Raw genomic sequence first — 20,263 nt, 5'->3', positions numbered from 1 at the left:
ATTTCTCACAGGTGAGGGGGGAGGGGAGCTGTCGAGCAATAGAATTGATCTACAGAATCTTTTCCTAGACATCTTGGACAAAACAGCAGATATATAAGCCTGATCATGAAGTCCATTGATAACAAAAGTTATCTTTTGGAAAGCCATGGTGTAACCTGAGCAAGTGTAGAGTGACTTTCCGCAGTCAGACCTGGATTTAGCAGCAGCATGGTCCCAGTGGAGCCTCCATTTCCACATCTGTAATTTGGGAATAATGCCTACCTGGCAGAGGTGTTGTGAAGATTAAGGAGATAAGGTGGGTCTTCCCTGGCGGTCCAGCGGTTAAGACTCCGCACTTGCATTGCAGGGTGCACTGGCGCGTCCAAAAAAAAAGAGAGAGAGCGATCAGGCCTGTAAAGGATTTAACCCTTGCCTGGATGGTGGATGCTGAAAGGTGGGATGGTTTTATGATGTAGATCCTTTACTGTTCAGTTGCTGGTATCATTATCTTGCTACTATATATTGGCTGTTACGTGGTCGCGTCAGTTAATATGCTACAGTATGAGTAAAGTCCACAGTGAGGACGTTAGTCATCTGAAGAGTTCGCCACCCCTCCCCCCCTCCCCCCCCCCCCCCCCCCGCACTGCCACATTAGAGACACGAGGTCACGTTAGTATGGACCTGGGAGTAAGAGGACAGAACCTCAGGCTGTTTCTCCAGCGCTAGGCTTCGCAGGGTGGCTTTGTTCTCCGTTTGCTTTATCCCATGTATTCCTGAGAAGGCCATGAGGGGAATAATGAGCTCAGTATTTATAGCTGTTTTCCTAAAAAAGAGTATCTTGCCCAGTTCTCATGCAAGGAAGGGATTAAACTTGTTACCGGCCTGAAACCAGACGGCTCACGCTAGCTTTGCCCAAGCCCCGCCCCTCGGCCAAACTTTCCAAAGAGGGAGGTCCTTCTGAAGAAACGAAAGTGAAATTGACCCGGAGCCGTTTCACAGCCCTGCTCCCCGCCTGCCTGGGCCTGTCCCGATTCCAGAGGAGCCTCTTGTGTCTTGGAGGCCGACGACCCGCGTTGGGAAGGGTCCCTCTCGGGGAGGGTCACGGCGGGCGGACACCGGGACATGCCTCGGGCGCGCCATGGACCCGAGGCAGGTAAGCCGCTGGGGTCAGAGCCCAGAGCGGGCCACCTGCAACTTGCTCGCCCTGGCTCATCTACCTCCCTACGCTCCTGTTTTCATGCATGACATATGCGCGTTGTGTGTGTGTGTGTGTGAGAGAGAGAGAGAGTGTGTGTGTGTGTTTTCTTGCCAAGCAAAATTTATGTTCTAGGAATTTAGGAATTTGTATCTTGCTAATTGTGTCGAGCAAGGCGTGGAAGAGGATTTGTGGGGAAAATGCACTCCCCTCCCCCCTTCTGAGGAACAAGGCCTGAGCCCAGGTCAAGACAGTCCCCCTCTTCTTTTCTGCTAGGACCCCATGTATGCTCACGCCTCCTTTAGCCCCACTTGGACAACATGCTTTACTTTTAGCGTCTCCTCTCCTTCTTAACCTGTAGGAGAACGTTTATAGTGGCTTTATTCATTATCTCTAAAAACTGGTATATCAATATAATGGAAAACTGCTAGGCAAAAAAGGGCAGGAACTATTGCTATATGCAACAACATGGACAAATTTCAGATTCATGATGCTAAGCAAAAGAAGCTGGACTCAAAAGACTGCATACTGTATGAATCCATTTAGATGACATTCTGGAAAAAGCAAAGCTAGAGAGACAAGACAGATCAGTGGTTGACAGGGGCTGTGTGTGGGGAAAGGAATTGATTGCAAAGTGCATGAGAAAACGTTTTTGGGAAATGGAAATGTTCTACATCTTGATCTGAGTGGTAGTTATAAGGCTGTGTGTGCCTTGACTCTATATGGTCAAAACTCATAGAATTATACACTAACAGTACATTTTACTATATGTAAATATACCTCGATTTTAAATATATATAAAGTATATGTACACACGTATATATATGTGTGTGTGGTATGTATACATACATATGTGTGTGCATGTGTATATATATTTTTCCCTTCTTTAAAAAGATTAGGGACACCTGACTTACAGGAAAAGCATTTCTTTATGCAAACCAATATACTACCCTTTGGAGCCCATGTGGTAAAGATGGGGGGCTTGTCTCTTAATCCTAAATATATGAGAATAGATTAAAGTGAAATTTTGCAGAGCAGTGAATGTTAAGTGGCTTGTTACATAGTTTGTATAGTACATAGGCATGAAGTTGGGTGAGTGGAGATGTTGAGGGATTTAGGAATGATCTCCATGGAGGTTGGTTTCTCACTTTCTTTGCTCTCACTGCCATTCAGTGGCTCTCCTCCAAATGGCTGTTCTCAAGTGGTGGTTTGGCTTGGTTTCCCTTGTAGGAGATTTTAGGGGGTATAAGGAAAAAATTAATAATCTCCCTCTAATTTTTCCCTAAAATAGCTATTGTTAACAAATTCATTTATCCTTTTGAGTCCTGTGAGCCAGACACTCACCGTCTGTACTCACATATACCTTGGCCCCAGGTGGGGATAGGGGGGTTGTGTGAAGCAAGAGGAGCAAGAAAAGAGATGGAATTCATGTCTAGCGATGTCTTGTTCGTGCAGACATTGGTTCAGGATCAGCTTTGTTCCAGGTGCTGCCTTAGGTGCTAGGGATGCAAAGATAACTGAAGTGTAGTCCTTGTCCCCCAGGGGCTTACTGTCGAATTGACTGCAGCCCCCCATCAATACTACATGGGGAATATTGAGAGTGGAGAGCTGAGTATAATTTCTAGGGCACCTAATATTGTTAATCACCTTTCAGACACACTACAATCTATATGTGCCATTAAAAAAAATCAGTAGCTATGATAAAAGGTAAAGTAAGTGGTGTAACAGGTGCTGGATGGGAGGAGTTCAAGGAGAGGAAACTCTCATGGGGGCGGCGGGGGGGAGTCGGAAGTCTGAAGAAGGTGGCATTTAGAGAGATCTGTAGCAAGTTGTAATAGGTGGCAGTAGGGGGAAAAGCAGGCACGTTGCACTGGAATGTAGAGGGATGGAAAGATGAGAGGCACTTGTGGTAGCCCATGTGAGAGGTAATGAGGGTCTAGAACTGGAAAAAGACACGTTTAAGAGAAAAGATAGAGGTGGTAGACAAGGTAGGACTTGGCAACTACCTGGTGAGGTGTGGGAGATGAGGGAGGGAGGGAGGAAGGAAGGCAGGCAGAAAAGATGACTCAGGTTTCCAGCCTTAATAACTCAGAGGAGAATGCTGCCATTAACAGTAATAAGAACCACAGGAGAAGGGTCTGGATTGAGGGAAAAGAGTAATTTGGTTCAGAATGTGTGGCATTTGAGGTAATGGCAGGATATCTAAGGGGACAGACAGATCGTCTAGGCATTTGAAAATTCAGGTCTTAAGCTTCAGCACAGGTGGTAGCCAAGCCATTGGAGGAGAATTTTTAAAGAAGAGAGCTCAATCCACATTGAGTCAGCGCATGTTTGTTGTACTGAATTGACCACCAAACAGCTGTGAAAACCTAACAGAAGTTCAAGAGGAGGAATTTATATGGCCCCATTAGCGTGGTGCGGCGGTATCCTCCTCCAGCACCATTTGGAAGCTTTGGAACAGAAAAAGGGGACAGTGGGCCTTGGGTGGTGAAGGGAACTGACCGTGAGATCCAGGCTGAATGAGGAGGTGTGTGAAGCCAGAATGGAGACAAACCAGGAGTGGCTGACCTGCAGCTACAGGGATGGAGGTAGAAACACAGGGAAGTTGCCGGCTGAGAAGAGCAGGAGTCCGCAAACTGCGGCCCGCGGGCCAAGTGCAGCCTTCCCCTTGGTTTTGTAAAGGAAGTTTTACATTTTGCCTGTGGCTGCTTTTGTGCTACAGTTGAATGCCCCTCCGGCCCTTTACAGAAAAAGTTCACTGACCCTGGAAAAGTTTCAGGGTTTGAGGTTTGATAGTGGCCCGGCTCAAGTAACAGTGAGATTGAATGAGGAGCCGCACAAGCCACTTATGTGGCTGAAAGGTGGAGGTGGCCATCACTGGAGCCGCACTAAGGAGATGTGCAGCGAGCATGCCATGAGCTTGACCAGCAAGAGTGCTAAATCCCCTCATGGTGACGGGGGGCAGGGGTCGGGGAGTAGAAGGCTGAAGTTATTGAAGAAAGGGACGCAGCTGCCTGCAGGTCCCTGTAGCCTTCAGGAGAATCACACAAGGGGGATGTGAGCGTGAGGAATCATTGTTCCTAGATATGCAAGCCCCGGGGACGGGCAGCAAGGTATTTACTGACACCCCCAGGGTCCCTTTTGTCCTTAGAAAAAAGGCACATGGTTCTCGTCCTTCAGTGTGGTGCCCAGGCTTGGAAGGGACACTGGGCACTTCTACCCAAACCACCAGGCTCCCCTGGTGTGCGGAGTTGGCAGCGTCTCTTCCTGGATACCTCGGCCCTAGCCTCCCACACCCCCTTAGCTACTTCCCAATAGCTGCTTCCACAGCGTGTCTTCAGAACCCGGTTCTGTAGGCCACAAGCTACGCCATCTTCTTTCAGACCGCCACCCGTTTACCAGAATGGCGAGCACTGTGACTCTATACGTCTTGCTTCCTGCTCTTCCATCTCCTCCCTCTGTTGGGTCCACAGGTAGTACTTATGAGGTGGGCGGGCCACCCTAGCTAGGTCACAAGCCCACGTCTCACTTGCCTTCTCAGCTTATTAGGAATCAGGCGCGACCCTCACACCCACCCCAGGCAGGGGGGAGGGACAGGCTCACTGCTGCAGTCCCAATTCACTTTCTTTTCCATCTTCTTGTTCTGCAGGGGTGTTCCCTCAACAGATACCAAACCCATCCCGTTCAAGGCTATGAGCACAGCAAGCTCAGACACCAGCAGCCGGGGCTGGGATCTTATCCTAATAGTTTCCAGCTCCAGCAAATAGAGTTTCTCAAGGGGCAACTCCCAGAAGCACCCCTAATTGGAAAACAGGCACCATCACTGCCACTGTTCCTCCCTGGACTCAGGCTAAGGTTTCCAGGACCACCTGTCAGAGGTGGGTACTTTGAGATCCCGGGTGTCCCCAGGGGCGTGCCTCTCAGAAGTCAGGTGCTCCCAAGAGGGTTCCAGCATCCTTTCCCACGTGGCCGGGTTCGGCCATGGAGCGGTGTTGATAGGCTCTCCGCACGTTTCCAGGAACTGACTATCAGCCAGGATCAGGAACAAAGGATCTTAAAGCTCTTGGCGGAGCTTGGGGAAGGGAAGGCCACCACAGCGCATGATCTGGCTGGGAAGCTCCAAGCCCAAAAGAAGGAAATCAATCAAGTTTTATACTCTCTGGCAAAGAAGGGGAAGCTGCATCGGGAGGCAGGAACGCCCCCTTTGTGGAGACTTTCAGTTCCGGTTCAGGCTTGGAACCAGCCCAGCCAAGTAGCGAGAGCAGACAGTCATAGCCAGGGAGCTCCAAGCTCAGACTTCAGTTTGGAAACTGAAGACAGAAGCTTCACATCTGGCTTGGAAGATCCTCCTGAGCCTCTCGACATGGCTGAGATCAAGGAAAAGATCTGCGATTACCTGTTTAATGTGTCCAGCTCCTCTGCCCTGAATTTGGCTAAAAACATTGGCTTCACCAAGGCCCGAGATGTGACTGCCATGCTGATTGACTTGGAAAGGCAGGGGGACGTCTACAGGCAAGGGACGACCCCTCCCATATGGCATTTGACCGATAAGAAGCGGGAGAGGATACAGATCAAGAGAAACGCAAACAACGTTCCGGAAACCACTCAAGCTGCTATCCAGGAGACCAGAAAAATCGCAGAGCTCCCCACTTGCAATTTACCTGCGTCAGATGCCTCAAACAGCATGGTCACCACAGAAAAAGTGGAGAACGGGCAGGAACCCGTCGTAAAGTTAGAAACTAGGCAAGAGGTCACACCAGAACCAATAAGACTGAAACCGAAACCACCTGTTCATGACAATGGCCCCTCCAAAACAGGGTATGTTGACTTTGAAAATGGCCAGTGGGCCACAGATGACATCCCAGATGACTTGAATAGTATCCACGCAGCACCAGGTGAGTTTCGAGCCATCATGGAGATGCCCTCCTTCTACAGTCATGGCTTACCACGGTGTTCACCCTACAAGAAACTGGCAGAGTGTCAGCTGAAGAACCCCATCAGCGGCCTGTTAGAATATGCTCAGTTCGCTAGTCAGACCTGTGAGTTCAACCTGATAGAGCAGAGTGGACCACCCCATGAACCTCGGTAAGAGACCACCCAGGATTTGTGCCTACGGTTGGGGTCAGGCGCTCTTGCTCCTGATGGAGTCTTGGCTGACTCATGAGCAGTGCCAGTTGGTGGCCCCTGTCTTTTCCCTCTTTTTTTCTGCCTGTGGGCTGAATCACCCTTGTCTGGCCCTTCCTCCACATCTTGAGCAGGGAATGTAGACCTCAGCCCAGCCAAAATCTTGGCTGAGCAAGGGGGAGGTTGGCAGCCTTGGCTAAAATGAAGCTTCTTTGGAGATGATTAGCTGCCATGCATCAGTGTTATGCCTGCCTCCTAAGGCCAGAGGTAATGAAGACTTGACACCCTTCCCGCCCCCTTCCATGTGCCGTCCTCCCTCCCCCCGAGCTGAGTCCCCCAGGGGGTGCAGGAACAGGTGGGTAGCGGCAGGCTGCACACAGAGAGCAAGGGTGGGTTGTGCTGCTAAGTAGCAGCGGGTCCAAACCGCACCTCCCCACCCCCCTCCTGCTCCGCTCCCGTAGGGAAAGGATGCTGTAGGGTGCACGGCTGCCTGTCTGTTGAAGGTGGTGGTTCTAATTTTACGCACCGCCTCTGCACAGATGGGTGGGCTAGCACTTGCTGCTGCTCCTAAGCTGTGAAATCAGAAATTACCTCACTCAGACAGCTGGCCCAGCCCTGCACCATAGGCTCTTCCAAGCCAGCGGACAGATTGAGGAAGACAGGTGGGCCCAGGAGCTGCTGCAGGGCCTAGCGGAGAACTGAAACCACTGAAGCTGAGTGACCGCACGCCAGTGAGGCCAGCAGAGGATCCCACTAACTTTTACATTAACCGTAGGCTGGTGTCTGAGGGTAAGGATTCCCAGCGGTGACCCTTCCTCCTTATCCTGACCGTCTTCATGACACTGAGATGGCATTGCAGGAGAGCTGTTAAGAAGAGGGGTGCGTCTGTCCAGAAGCTGACAGGGCCAGGACTGGTGTGCTTCTGTCTGGGGTAGAGACTGGATGGCCGTCATTCTCTTTCTTCTCCCACCATCCCCCTCCCCAGAGTTGGGGAACAGCAGTGGGTTTTGCGGTTAACCTTTCTTTGGACTCCAGCTATAAGAAACATTGATGCCATGCTCAAATATTTCAGAAGACCCAGGAAATAAGAAATTTGACCTACTTTTCTAAATGAAATCCCAGATTGAGCAAAGAGCTGAACAAATATGAAAGCTTGAACAGAGACGGTCTAAGCTAAGTCCAGAGGCCTAGAACAAATGCTTTTTGGTTCTCTGCATAACAAGGGGAAATTCCTTTCATCTCAGGCATCAGACAAATAGAGCTGTAGGATGACTCAAAAGAAACCGTGAGAGTGGTGTATCTCTGAGGGTAGGTTGGGGACAAAAATAGGCCCCCAAAAGGGGCAGGTATCTGATCCCTGTAGGTGTCTGGGGAGTGTGAGACTGCGCTGTAAGAAGCCTTCGCTTTCCTTAGGAGCTGCCCTTGAGGTGGCCAAGTCTACCACCATTGCTTTAGGGTAAAGGCTCTTTGGTTGCTAACAAGACTGTAATGGTGATTTTAGCTCATCATTTTTTGTACAGACTTGATCTTAATTCATTGCTAAAAGATAGTGGGTTTCCCTTGAGCTAGTTTCCTATCACCTGTGGCTATGTTTGCTCTAATGAGCTTGGAGAGAGAGTCACTGGCTGCTTTGTTTCCAAAAAAAATAGGAACAGGCTGAGCCTCCAAAGGGACAGGAGTTCCTTGGCCTACCCTCCATCTCCTTCACAAGTCAACAAGCCCCTTTAGTGTAGCAGGAAATTTCAGGGTGAAGATCTCTTTGGAGAGGGCAGAAGGGATGGCCTAGACTAGTGTTCACACATCTAATCACTTTCCATCAAGATTTAAATTCCAAGTTGTCATCAGTGGCCGAGAGTTTCCCCCAGCTGAAGCTGGCAGCAAGAAAGTGGCCAAGCAGGATGCAGCTATGAAAGCCATGACAGTTCTGCTTGAGGAAGCTAAAGCCAAAGACAGTGGAAGGTCAGAAGACTCATACTACTGTTCCTCGAAGAAAGAATCAGAGAAGGTAGGTGTCCTGCCCTCTGGGAGGACATCAGTTCACTCTCCAAGTCTGTGAAGTATCAGAACTTCATCTGACCCTCTTGAAACAATCTCAGCCTACCCAACCCACTGTGTCAGAGTCAGCTTCCCACTCTCCCCTCTCCCCTGCCTCACCAGCCCACCTTTCCTCTTCTCATACCCAGCTCCCGTTCTAGTGCCCCCTCCCAACCTAACTAACTGGAATTGCAGAATTTCAGGGTTGAAAGAGACGTTAAAAATTATTGAATCCAGTCTCCTCTCTTGGCAGATAAGAAATGAGACGAAGAACATTTAAATAACTACTGTTTCCTGCAAGGCCTAGAAAATCCATCCCCACAACCCTCTTCCTTTAGAAAGCCAGCCCCAAACATGCAGTTGACCGAAAGAAATTCTCCCATCCCCATTCCCTCTGCTGTGATGGAATAGCCAGTGTTTTCTCAGTTTGTTTTTGTTTTTGTTTTTGTTTTTTTTGTCTCTCATTTTCTCCAGACTGCAGAGTCCCAGACTACCACCCCTTCAGCAACATCCTTCCTTTCTGGGAAGAACCCCGTCACTACATTGCTTGAGTGTGTGCACAAGTTGGGGAGCTCCTGTGAATTCCGCCTCCTATCCAGAGAAGGCCCTGCCCATGACCCCAAGTACATCTCTTGTATCATGTATCTCTGCTGAGGTTTTCTCAAAAAAGAGAGAGATACATTTTCTTCTTTGCCTCCTCAGAGATGGCAGATTATTTCACTGAGCAATCACTCCTGTTTTCAATATGGAAAATGGGGGGCCTTGAGAGCATGGTTGCTGCTTGTGGAGCAGAGAATCTGGGATTAGGAGTTCAAAGGGCAAAGCAGGGACCAAGCACAAGGGAGATACACGGCTTGGAGGTTACTGGTGGTGGGACTAAAAGGTGCAAGACCTGGGCGTACCTGAGAAGCTCTCTGCTCTGAGGCTCTGCAGACTTACATGTTCAAGAGAAGGGTTCCTGGAGGAGGTGAAATTAGGTTGATGCTTAAAAATGTTGAATAGGGGTCAGCCAGGCTAAGAGAGACTGGGGGCAGGAGGAGGGTGAAAGGCACCGGCTCTTCAAGGCAGAAGTGACTGCGTGAGCCAAGGCACAGAGGCGATGTGTGCAAGGAAATTACAAGTCGTAAAGGATGACAACCTGACAAAGGCTAGGTAAAGCTCTTCCATCAAAACCAGTTTAATCCTCTCCTTTCATCTCCTGTCAGGTTCCAGTACTGCGTTGCAATGGGAACCCATACTTTCCCCACTGCCAGTGCCCCCAGCAAGAAGGCGGCAAAGCAGATGGCTGCAGAGGAAGCCATGAAGGCCCTGCAAGGGGAGGCGACCAGCTCAACATCTTCTGATGACCAGGTGGGGCCATTTTCTACTCAAAAGATACAGGTCATTTTTAGCAACTGAGCGGCTTAGGATTGCCCATGAGCCCCTCAGAGTTTCCATTAAGTGTTTATGATTCCTCTTTGGCTGATTCTCCTTCAGCCTGGAAGTATGAACACGGAATCATTTGATAACTTGGAATCGGTGATGCCCAACAAGGTCAGGAGGATTAGCGAGCTCGTCAGATACCTGAACACCAACCCCGTGGGCGGCCTGTTAGAGTACGCCCGCTCCCATGGCTTTGCTGCTGAGTTCAAGTTGGTCGACCAGTCCGGACCTCCTCACGAGCCCAAGTGAGTGTTCCTGTCCTGGCTACAGCCGTGTGTCACAGAGTGGGAACAGCTTATAACCCAGGGAAAGAAAGGAGGATGTGCATTAGCTGTGAATGACAGGAGGGGCATGTTGAGGGAGCCCTGTCCCCAGGGCCTCCGAGAAGACACTAGATCAACCATCTTGAGAAGACAGCCACTCTTCCAGTGAGCGTGAGCCTTTTTAATTTTTTTAAACTAATTTTTATATGTACATAGAAAATCATTCAAGCTGATTGAAAAAATGTGCAACGAAAAGTCTCATTTCTATCTCAGACTTCTAGTTACCTTCACCAGATTCATACACTATTACCAGTTTCTTAAGTCCTTCTAGAAATTTCCATGCACATATTAGCACGTTTTCCTTTCTCTTTGTTTTTTATTTTTATTTTATTTATTTATTTATTTTATAAATTTATTTATATATTTTTGGCTGTGTTGGGTCTTCGTTGCTGCACACGGGCTTTCTCTAGTTGTGGTGAGCGGGGGCTACTCTTCGTTGCGGTGCGTGGGCTTCTCATTATCGTGGCTTCTCTTGTTGCAGAGCACAGGCTCTAGGCACACAGCCTTCAGTAGTTGTGGCACGTGGGCTCAGTAATTGTGGCTCGTAGGCTCTAGAGCACAGGCTCTGTAGTTGTGGCTCATGGGCTTAGTTGCTCCGCGGCATGTGGGGTCTTCCCGGACCAGGGCTCGAACCCATGTCCCCTGCATTGGCAGGCAGATTCTTAACCACTGCGCCACCAGGGAAGCCCTCTCTTTGTTTTTTAAAGTTAAGTATATATCATAATCTTCTGTTCTACCCCTTGACTCCTTTACTTATCAGTGTGTCTTAGAGGTCATTACAAATAAGCATGTATATATCTACCACATAATGCTTCATTGAATAGATACTTACAATTTTTAAATTGCTTTATCAAACAAGAGATGTAAAAGGTCTTCTTAAAGTGGACACCCAACTACTTACCACCTAGTTTAAGAAGGAAAATGTTGTTATTTCTGTTTGAAGCCCCACCAGGCGTAATTTATTTAACTAACTTCCAGTGACATTCAGGTTGGTTTTGGTCTTACTCTTAGAATCACTCCTGCAGTGAACATCCTTGTACTGTATGTCTTTGCTTACATGTACAAACTTGTCTGTAGTATAAATTTTCAGGAGTGGAATTTCTGGGCCATGAGTCATGTACGTTGGTTTTTAAGGGTTTTTTTAATAGGTAATAGATGATGCAAAATAAAAAATATTATTCAAAAATAAAAATATAAAAAGCTCATTCTCACTTTGACCCAGCTCTTACCTACACACACACACACAGACACACAGACACACACACACACACACACCCCAACGTGTAGTAACTTTACAGTATTATACATTCTTCCACAGTATCTTTATATAAATACAAGCAATTATATTCCCCCCTTTTGTTACACAGAAATACATATATGCATTGATTACTAGCTTGCTTTTTACACATAAAAGTATTATCTTAGAAAATTTTTCATGTAACTTTATACTCTTTCTATATAACTACAAAGTATAGTGTTCCAGTGTACGGCGTTTATCATGATTTATTTAACCAGTCCCTACTGATGAATACTTGGATTGTTTCCAAACTTTTGGTATTATAAATAAGGCTGCAATGAATAACATGTATACGTGCATTTAAAATTTTGGTAAATTTTGCCAAACTTTCCTCCAGTGAAATTATACCAGTTTCTGCTTCCACCAACGATGTATAAAGAATCTCTTCCTCTACACTGTGAGCATTCTAAAATGCAAAAAATAGTATCTCAATGTAGTGCAAAGACTAGTCTACATTAAGATATTTTTTATTATTATTATTATTATTTACCACATTAATAGGTCAAAGGAGAAACACCACATGATCATCTCCAGAGATTCCAAAAAGATGTGTAGTAAAATTCAGCATCCATTCAGATTAAGAAACCAAGCTGTTAAGAAAATAGAAATTATTGAATACATCCTTTAAATGATAAAAATACAAGTCTGAAGTCCAAAGTCAGCAGCTTACTTATTATTGAACCTAGAACTGTTCCCATTAAAGTCAGGAGGAAGATGTGGATGCCACTGTCATCGTCATTTAATATCATTCTGGAATTACCAGCTAATGCAATCAGTTTAGAGAAAGAAGTAAGTGTAAAGAGAGGAAAGGGGAGGTAAAGTTATCATTATTTGCAGATGATATGATAGTATACCTGGAATATTCATGAGAAAACTAAAGAAATGTTAGAGACAAAGGAGAATTTAGGAGAGCAGGGGACTACAAAGTGAGGTATAAGGGTCAAGAACTTGTCTGTATACAGTAATAAGCAGTTAGAAAACGTAGTAGAGAATACCCTATTTGCAACATCAACTAAAAAGATAAGTGACCCAGGTGCATTCCTAGTAGGGAATATGTAGGCTCCACGTTAAGTAAAATGTCAAAAACCTGGGGACCATCTCCCCTATCCCCTTCACCCCCTTCAGCCAAACCATCCTTAAGTTCTGCTTATTGAACCTACAATTTCTGTCCCAGATCCCTTCCTCCTCTTTCCGCCTCCAGTGTCGGCACTCTCAGGTAAGCCACTGTCTTCTCTCACCTAAACCAGGCAGTAGTCTCCTGGTCTCCCTACTTTATTTATGCATTCAACAGATATTTATAGAGGACATTGTATTTGTTAGAACAGGAGTCAGACATCAATCAATAATCATGTAAAGAAATGTAAGATCTCATACTTGATATGTATTATAAAGAGCTCCAGTTGCGTGATGCAGTGAGAATCTACATAGCATGACTTGACTCAGTAAGGAGAGGGGAGAGGGCTTCCCTGAGAAGTGAAGCCTAAGCTGAGATCTTAGGGATGATCAAGAGAGAGGGAGGGTTCTAGGCAAAGGAGATAGTACCCCCAAGTCCACAGAGCTGGTAAAGGGCTGCAGGAAGGCCAGTATGGGTGGAGCAGAGAGCACAGTGGAGGCCTGATGCTAGATGAGACTGGAGGGTCTACCTTGTGGGCCATGTTATGCTCCAGCCACACAAGCAGTGGAGAGACATTGAAGGGTTTTAAGGAAGGGAGTGTCACTTGCCCCCCACCCCCACTTTTGTCCTCTTCCTGGCAGATTTTTTTTTTTTTTTGGCCGTGCCGTGCAACATGTGGGATCTTAGTTCCCCAACCAGGGATCAAACCTGTGGCCCCTGCATTGGGAGTGCAGAGTGTTGGCCACTGGACCGCCAGGGAAGTCCCCGGCATTTTTCCTACTATATATTTTTTTTTTTAAGTTTTTTTTTTTTTTTTTGGCTGTGTTGGGTCTTCGTTTCTGTGCGACGGCTTTCTCTAGTTGCGGCAAGTGGGGGCCACTCTTCATCGCGGTGCGCGGGCCTCTCACTATCGTGGCCTCTCTTGTTGCGGAGCACAGGCTCCAGACGCACAGGCTCAGTAGTTGTGGCTCACGGGCCTAGTTGCTCCGCGGCATGTGGGATCTTCCCAGACCAGGGCTCGAACCCGTGTCCCCTGCATTAGCAGGAAGATTTTCAACCACTGCACCGCCAGGAAAGCCCTCTACTATATTTTTGTACTACATTTTCTCTCCTACTCTAAGAAAATCATTTCAGACCTTTGCCTCTTTCTTCAAATTTCCACAAAACCCCTCTTTCTCACTCTGATGACCTTACTTCACACCTAATTGAGAAATTAGCAATAACCAAATGACAGACACCTTACCTTCCCATCACCAAATCCACCTTCCTACCTCGTCTGTACGTTACATCTGTACCAGTATGCAGGAAGCATCCTTCCTCCCATCCCTGTGCCCTGGATCCCTTCCCTCTCGTCCTCTCTTTCAGTTATCTCCCTCTCTCATCATCAGTTGCTCCCTCTGTTGGATCATTCCCATCAGCCTACAAACATGCCCGTGCCCATCTTCTAAAGACCTTCCATTGACCCCACATCTCCCCCCAGGTACCACCTCATCTTTCTGCTCCCCTCACAGTCAGACCTCTCAAAAGAATTGTTTGTAGTCAATGTCTTCATTGTCTTCACTTCCTTAATTTATTCCAATCGGGCTCTTGTCCCCAGCATTCCACTAAAAAGGCTAACCACTTGCCATATGTGGTTACTGAGCACTTGAAATGCGGCTGTGTGACTGGGGAACTGAATTATTAGTTGTATTGAATTTTAATTAAAGTTAATAGCCTCGTGTGGCCAGTGGCTATCATATTGGACCACGCAGCTCTAATGGATTCTAGTTGCACAATTAACAAACTTTATTTTATATATATACATATATATATATATATTTGTATGTATGTATATGCATATATGGATGTATGTGTATATCTTTGTGCATAAGAGTTCATACTCTTTTCAAACTCATAGAACACTCATGAAATTCTCCTGGATCCCTCAGGTCAAGATCCTACATGGTTTGGCCCCCATCCCCTCTCTTCAACATCTTTTTATGCCGCTCTCCTCTTACTTCACTGAACTTTAACCCACTGGCCTGCACAAACCAGTCAGCAGCATCAAAGAAAGAGGCAAAGGCATTCAGCTACTTAGGATAAGCAAGGAATAGTGAGAAGCTCAGTAAGGCTGAACGTAAAGATTGATTCCTTTCACTGCCTGAGCTGACTGATAAATCTTGATACTGAAACCTTTGTTGTATGCAGTTGGATTATCCAAAGCTGGGTTCCCCAAAGCAGATTAGGATCTGGTTAAAAGCTAGTATTCTTGAAACCTTGTCTGGTTGCTGCCCAGGCTGTTTTGCTCCATCATGTTCTGATGTGTTTGTGGAGATCCCCAGCCAGGAAGGGAGGGGAACTGCAGGGCCCCCCAACAGCACTGCCTGCTTCCCTGCTCCACCAGTGCCCAGGGTACACTCCACTCCCCTTAGCCATCACAAGGCCTCCAGGAATCGAAAAATAACTCCTCATAAAGGTGTGGTTCCCTGAGCTAAGGCTGACCTTGACTCTCTGACTTCTCCAGGTTAAGTCCTCTTGAGCTAATCAGGAAATGAATGAAGAAATGGAGTCAGGTACTTAAAAAATCAGACAGAGCATTAAAAAAGTGATGCAAGCAGGGAGAAAGTCATTCCCTTCTCATTTTTGCTTTAGTTAAGAAGAAAGTCCACATGTGGTGTTAGTATTTCTTTAAACCCTCCCTAATACTTGCTGCACTATGATAAAAGACAGGCCTAGAGCCTTTACAAGTAATAGTGTCTTGTCAGAATTTAAAACATGATTTTTATCATAGTCAGTTTTACAGCCACCTTCAGTTTATGGCAAGTGATACTCATCTTCCATTTACAGTAGTGATATGAAGTGTCCTTTTAAAATGTGTTTACATTTAAAAAGAGTCAACTTAGAGAAAAATATTAAGTAGTAATGCTCCAAGTGATATCTGGATCTAGCGGAAATCACACTGTGATTCATGAATATCCAAAGTCTGGGAAATGCTGCCTTAGGAACAGAGCTGTCAAGAGTGATGGGGCCACGTGTTGGCAAGACTGGCCGCATCTTGAGCGAAACCAGCCCTTTTCTGGAGCGGCTGTCGGGGTAAGGTGCTTGTCTTTATTCCCTGCTTCTCATCCCCAAGGTTCGTTTACCAAGCAAAAGTTGGGGGTCGCTGGTTCCCAGCCGTCTGCGCACACAGCAAGAAGCAAGGCAAGCAGGAAGCAGCAGATGCGGCCCTCCGCGTATTGATTGGGGAGGACGAGAAGGCAGAGCGCATGGGTTTCACAGAGGTAACCCCAGTGACAGGGGCCAGTCTCAGAAGAACTATGCTCCTCCTCTCAAGGTCCCCAGAAGCACAGCCAAAGACAGTTAAGACGTCTACTTTTGGTGCTATCTTTTTTGGGGGTCCTGCTAACTCCTGTCTGGGTGGAGTCAGCTCTTAACTTGCTATCATGTGAACTATTCCTAGGCTTTAATATTAGACTCAGTAGAACCTAGAACTGGGACACTAGACGTGAGAGGGGGAAAGATGACCCCACCAGTCCAGTAGAACTCGACCTCCCTGCCCACTCTGAAACATGGTGGACACAGATGAGGCTTGGTGGCCCTGACATGGCCCCCTGTCCCCACAGCTTCCTCTCACAGGCAGCACCTTCCACGACCAGATAGCCATGCTGAGCCACCGGTGCTTCAATGCTCTCACCAACAGTTTCCAGCCCTCCTTGCTTGGCCGCAAGATCCTGGCTGCCATCATCATGAAGAAAGACTCTGAAGACCTGGGTGTCGTGGTCAGCTTGGGGACAGGTAAGTGGGTTCTGAAATGTGTCCCAACTCTCCACCCCCCGCAGTGACTGGAAGCACCTCATTCTCTCCTGGGGTCCTGTGTGGGTGAATTTAAGGCAGAGAGAAGACTCTTCTTATATTTCATTTTAGCTACAGTTAATTCAGAGCAGGGAACGAATTCTCATTTCCTAGTGAAAAGAATACAGGAGTCAGGATCTGATAAATTGAGGTTGTTTCTGCCTTCAGGCTTTAAGAACAAACAGCCTCTACCCTATTCATCATCATTTTCCTTTGGAAATTTCACATTTGCTTAAACTGCCTTCCCAGGGAATCGCTGTGTGAAAGGAGATTCTCTAAGCCTAAAGGGAGAAACCGTCAATGACTGCCACGCAGAGATCATCTCCCGGAGAGGCTTCATCAGGTGAGTGAGATCGCAGGGCGTGGCGGCTCTGACACCCACCTGACGGGCAGGTCCTCGACCCTGCAGTGTCAGCCTTTGCCTCACCTGTCCATTTGAACCTGTCTTACAGAATCAATCCCTTCTGTGACCCGGCTACATGCCCCTACTCAGCCTGCTGTTTAAGAGCTCTTTTTCTGCTAACTCTGCTTCAAGCCCTTTTTTAAAAGCACACAATGACCTCTTGATCTTCAGTGCTGTAGGGATGAGGAAGCCTTCCATCTCCATTTGAGGACCTACAAACAAACCCATTGCCCTGCCAGCTTTCCCCTCCAGTTCACCTTTTCTTTAATTTATGAAGGGAGAGAAGCAACAGCCCCCTATAGTCCTTGAATCAGTTTGTTCTGCCCTAGAATCCCTGCAGCTGCCAGAGCGAGAAGCTCTTGGCAGAAATGGAACTGACCTGAAAGGCTAACTTAGCTTTAAGAAATGCTGAGGTCTCCCATGGAGAATTTCCTACCAACTCTTTCAACCTGAGAAACCCTGAAAGGTCTGCACTGTTAAGGCTTGTCCTTGCTTGGGATCAGATTATAGAAGCAACTGCTGTTCCCAGAATCAGTCTTCTTAACCAGACTTTTTTCTTGTAGGTTTCTCTACAGCGAGTTAATGAAGTACAACCCCCAGACTGCGAAGGATAGTATATTTGAGCCTGCTAAGGGAGGAGAAAAGCTCCAAATAAAAAAGACCGTGTCGTTCCATCTCTATATCAGGTCTGTACAGTCTCTGTGGCCACCAGAGCCAGCCCTGCCAGGCCTCCAGAGCTGGGTATCTGAATGCTCTCCTGGTCCGTAAATCAGAGCTTGTTCGATGGGCCACACTTGACTCTGTTTGAGGTCCACGCCCCAGTGTGGAGTGGCTCACATGTGCTTCTACCCACTCCGGTAGCCCGTAGTAGGCTTCAGAAAAAACCCTTGTGTCTCCCACATCAAGCTGTCCTTGAGCCCCAGGAAACTGGAGAGATACATCTGCACAGGTGGGTTTTAACAGACGCCCCTGTATTGCAGCACAGCCCCATGTGGCGACGGCGCCCTCTTTGACAAGTCCTGCAGCGACCGTGCTGTGGAGAGCACAGACTCCCGCCACTACCCTGTTTTTGAGAATCCCAAACAAGGCAAGCTCCGCACCAAGGTAGAGAACGGTGAGTGACACGTCCTCCCTCTCCCACAAAAAGGCTCTGCAAAGCCCCAGGCCCGTCACAGAGCCAGGGCACAACTGCCAGGTTTTTGCCATTAGTTGTTGAGGTACCAGGGTCTTGTTTCCAGGGAGAGGGAAGATGTAGGTCAGAGAAGATCTGTAGGAAGATCAAGATTCCATTTTGAATTAGGTAGCTGGGGAGATCTCCAAATCAAATAGGAGGCAGAAGTACCCACTTAGAGCTCAGAGGAGAGAAATGGCTGGAAATAAAAGTTTGGGAGTCATCCTCCTATGGTTGATCTTTATAGCGATGGAAATGGATGGGATCACCTCAGGGAAGATTGGAGAAAATGGAAATAAAATGATGCAGAACCAAGCCTGAGGCGTTGACAGGAGGACGCCAAGTGCCCGGGCCCCCTCCCGACTAGTTGGCTGCTGATTCTCCACCATGTCTGCCAGCGCCCCCTCCTCCACTGTCCTCTAATGTCTCCTACTGTCTCCTCACATCCACTCCTGTTCCCTTCAGGCCATCCTTCTACAGTTATCAGAGTGACCCTCAAACACAGATCATGTCACTTCCCTGCTCAAAACCCTAAAGTGTAAACACAGAGCTACCATATGACCCAGCAACTCACTCCTAGGACCATCCCCAAGAGAAATGAAAACATACATCCACACAAAAACCAATACAGGAACGTTCATAGGAACATTGTTCATAATAGCCCAAAAGTGGAGACAACCCCAGGGTCCATCAACTAACTGATGAATGGATAAACAAAATGAGTTCTAGCCATACAATGGGATATTATTTGTCCATGAGAAGGAATGAAGTACTGACTTCTAACGGATAGGAGGTTTCTTTTGGGGGTGATGACATGTTCTAAAATTGACTGTGGTGATGGTTGCACAACTCCGTGAATATACTAAAAATTATTGAAGTATATGCTTTAAATGGGTGAATATATCTCAGTAAAGCTCACTAAAAACAAAAAGCCCACCATCCTATAGTGGTTTCCCACCACACTTCACATAAAAGCAAAACGTGCCACTCACCTGTGCTTCAGCCACACTGGCTCTTTGTCAGCTCTCTCAACAGCTAAACCCCCTGCTGCCTCAGGGCCTTTGCTTTTGCTCTTCTCTGTGTCTGAAACACTCTCAGCTGTTCCTTCTCCTCCTTCGTGTCTCAGCCCGCCTGACAGTCCTATCCCAGGAGGTTCCCCTGGCTGTCCTCCATCATAGCTCCCTCAGAACCATCTAGAATTCTTATGTGTGTTGACTTACGTGTTTAGTGCCTGCTCCGTTCCCTTTCTATCCCCTCACTCCCATAAACGTTCTAGGAAGGCAAGGATCTTATTTGGTTTTGCTCACCATTGTTTCCCAGCACCAAGCCTAGTGCCGAGCACATAGTAGGTGCTATGAAATATATGAAGAACGAATGAGTGAGTAGCATCTGGCCCAAGTCTAAGGAGCAGAAACACCACGCCAGAGAGGGGCTCGGTCCAAGGGCCCCTGCGGGTCTGACCCAAGTCTCTTATCCAGGAGAAGGCACAATCCCAGTGGAGTCCAGTGACATTGTGCCCACGTGGGACGGCATTCGGCTGGGGGAGAGACTCCGAACCATGTCCTGTAGTGACAAGATCCTGCGTTGGAACGTGCTCGGCCTGCAGGGGGCGCTGTTGACCCACTTCCTGCAGCCTGTGTATCTCAAGTCCGTCACACTGGGTAAGGACCTGTCTTCAGAGCTGAAACGACTGTCATTTTGGTGCCCAAATCCCAGCAAACCGCATGCTTCGTTGCCAGGTGCTAACATGATGTCTCCCCTTTTGAAAGCGTGCTCGATTCAGTGGTTAGTGATTGATTCTGAGTGTCTGGTCTGCTGTGATGGGAAGATTGGTTTAGGCAGTGAGCCTAGGTAACGACATGCCAGCCAAGTCTTTTCAAGATGAGTAAAGAAACACAGCAGCTTAAAACTGCAGTGTCTGAGTTTCCTTGCTCTCCTCAGCCCTTGGCCTTACCTGGAACCTTATGTATTGTGCTTAAATGTTTGATGATCCCTGTATATCCTGGGCAGCCACAGTTAGAAGGTGCTTCCTAAGTAGGGAGTTGATTCTCTGTCTTGACAATTCTGTCTGTACCCTCACACTCCCCACATGCCTCTGCCGCTTCACAGCATTTGGTGCAAACACAGGTGTGTGCATTTCTTTTTTGTACCCAGGTTACCTTTTCAGCCAAGGGCATCTGACCCGTGCCATTTGCTGTCGTGTGACAAGAGATGGGAGTGCGTTTGAGGATGGACTCCGACATCCCTTCATTGTCAACCACCCCAAGGTGCTATAACCCCATCCATTTTTCCCTTGACGTTTTCTCCTTTTCAAGTAATCCTATCAGCAGAGCAAAAACGTACAGTGTGGGCAAGGGGAGCCTTAGTTCG

The 20,263-nt window shown here is 47.4% G+C and overlaps 1 protein-coding gene across 10 annotated transcripts in view; it reads left to right on the top strand.

The window, feature by feature from the left end:
* The window catches only part of ADAR (adenosine deaminase RNA specific), a 36,379-nt gene that overhangs the window by 12,764 nt on the left and 3,352 nt on the right, over positions 1 to 20,263 (top strand). For 2 of the 10 annotated variants that reach the window (XM_036853891.1, XM_036853879.1), the window contains exons 2-13: positions 4,824 to 6,259; positions 8,120 to 8,303; positions 8,807 to 8,955; positions 9,538 to 9,682; positions 9,809 to 9,999; positions 15,601 to 15,748; positions 16,091 to 16,262; positions 16,569 to 16,662; positions 17,286 to 17,408; positions 17,703 to 17,836; positions 19,372 to 19,554; positions 20,048 to 20,160. In XM_036853891.1, the coding sequence (XP_036709786.1) occupies positions 5,538 to 6,259; positions 8,120 to 8,303; positions 8,807 to 8,955; positions 9,538 to 9,682; positions 9,809 to 9,999; positions 15,601 to 15,748; positions 16,091 to 16,262; positions 16,569 to 16,662; positions 17,286 to 17,408; positions 17,703 to 17,836; positions 19,372 to 19,554; positions 20,048 to 20,160 (2,358 nt within the window). In that variant the 5' untranslated portion in view covers positions 4,824 to 5,537. Of the gene's footprint in view, positions 1 to 968; positions 1,133 to 4,823; positions 6,260 to 8,119; positions 8,304 to 8,806; positions 8,956 to 9,537; positions 9,683 to 9,808; positions 10,000 to 15,600; positions 15,827 to 16,090; positions 16,263 to 16,568; positions 16,663 to 17,285; positions 17,409 to 17,702; positions 17,837 to 19,371; positions 19,555 to 20,047; positions 20,161 to 20,263 lie in introns of those variants that run through there. The other 8 variants (XM_036853870.1, XM_036853862.1, XM_036853835.1 and 5 more) reach the window with 7 other exon arrangements.

This window comes from Balaenoptera musculus, chromosome 1, assembly GCF_009873245.2.
Source record: "Balaenoptera musculus isolate JJ_BM4_2016_0621 chromosome 1, mBalMus1.pri.v3, whole genome shotgun sequence".
In the NCBI taxonomy this organism is placed as follows: Eukaryota; Metazoa; Chordata; class Mammalia; order Artiodactyla; family Balaenopteridae; genus Balaenoptera; species Balaenoptera musculus.
This window is presented reverse-complemented; position numbering and strand designations above follow the sequence as displayed.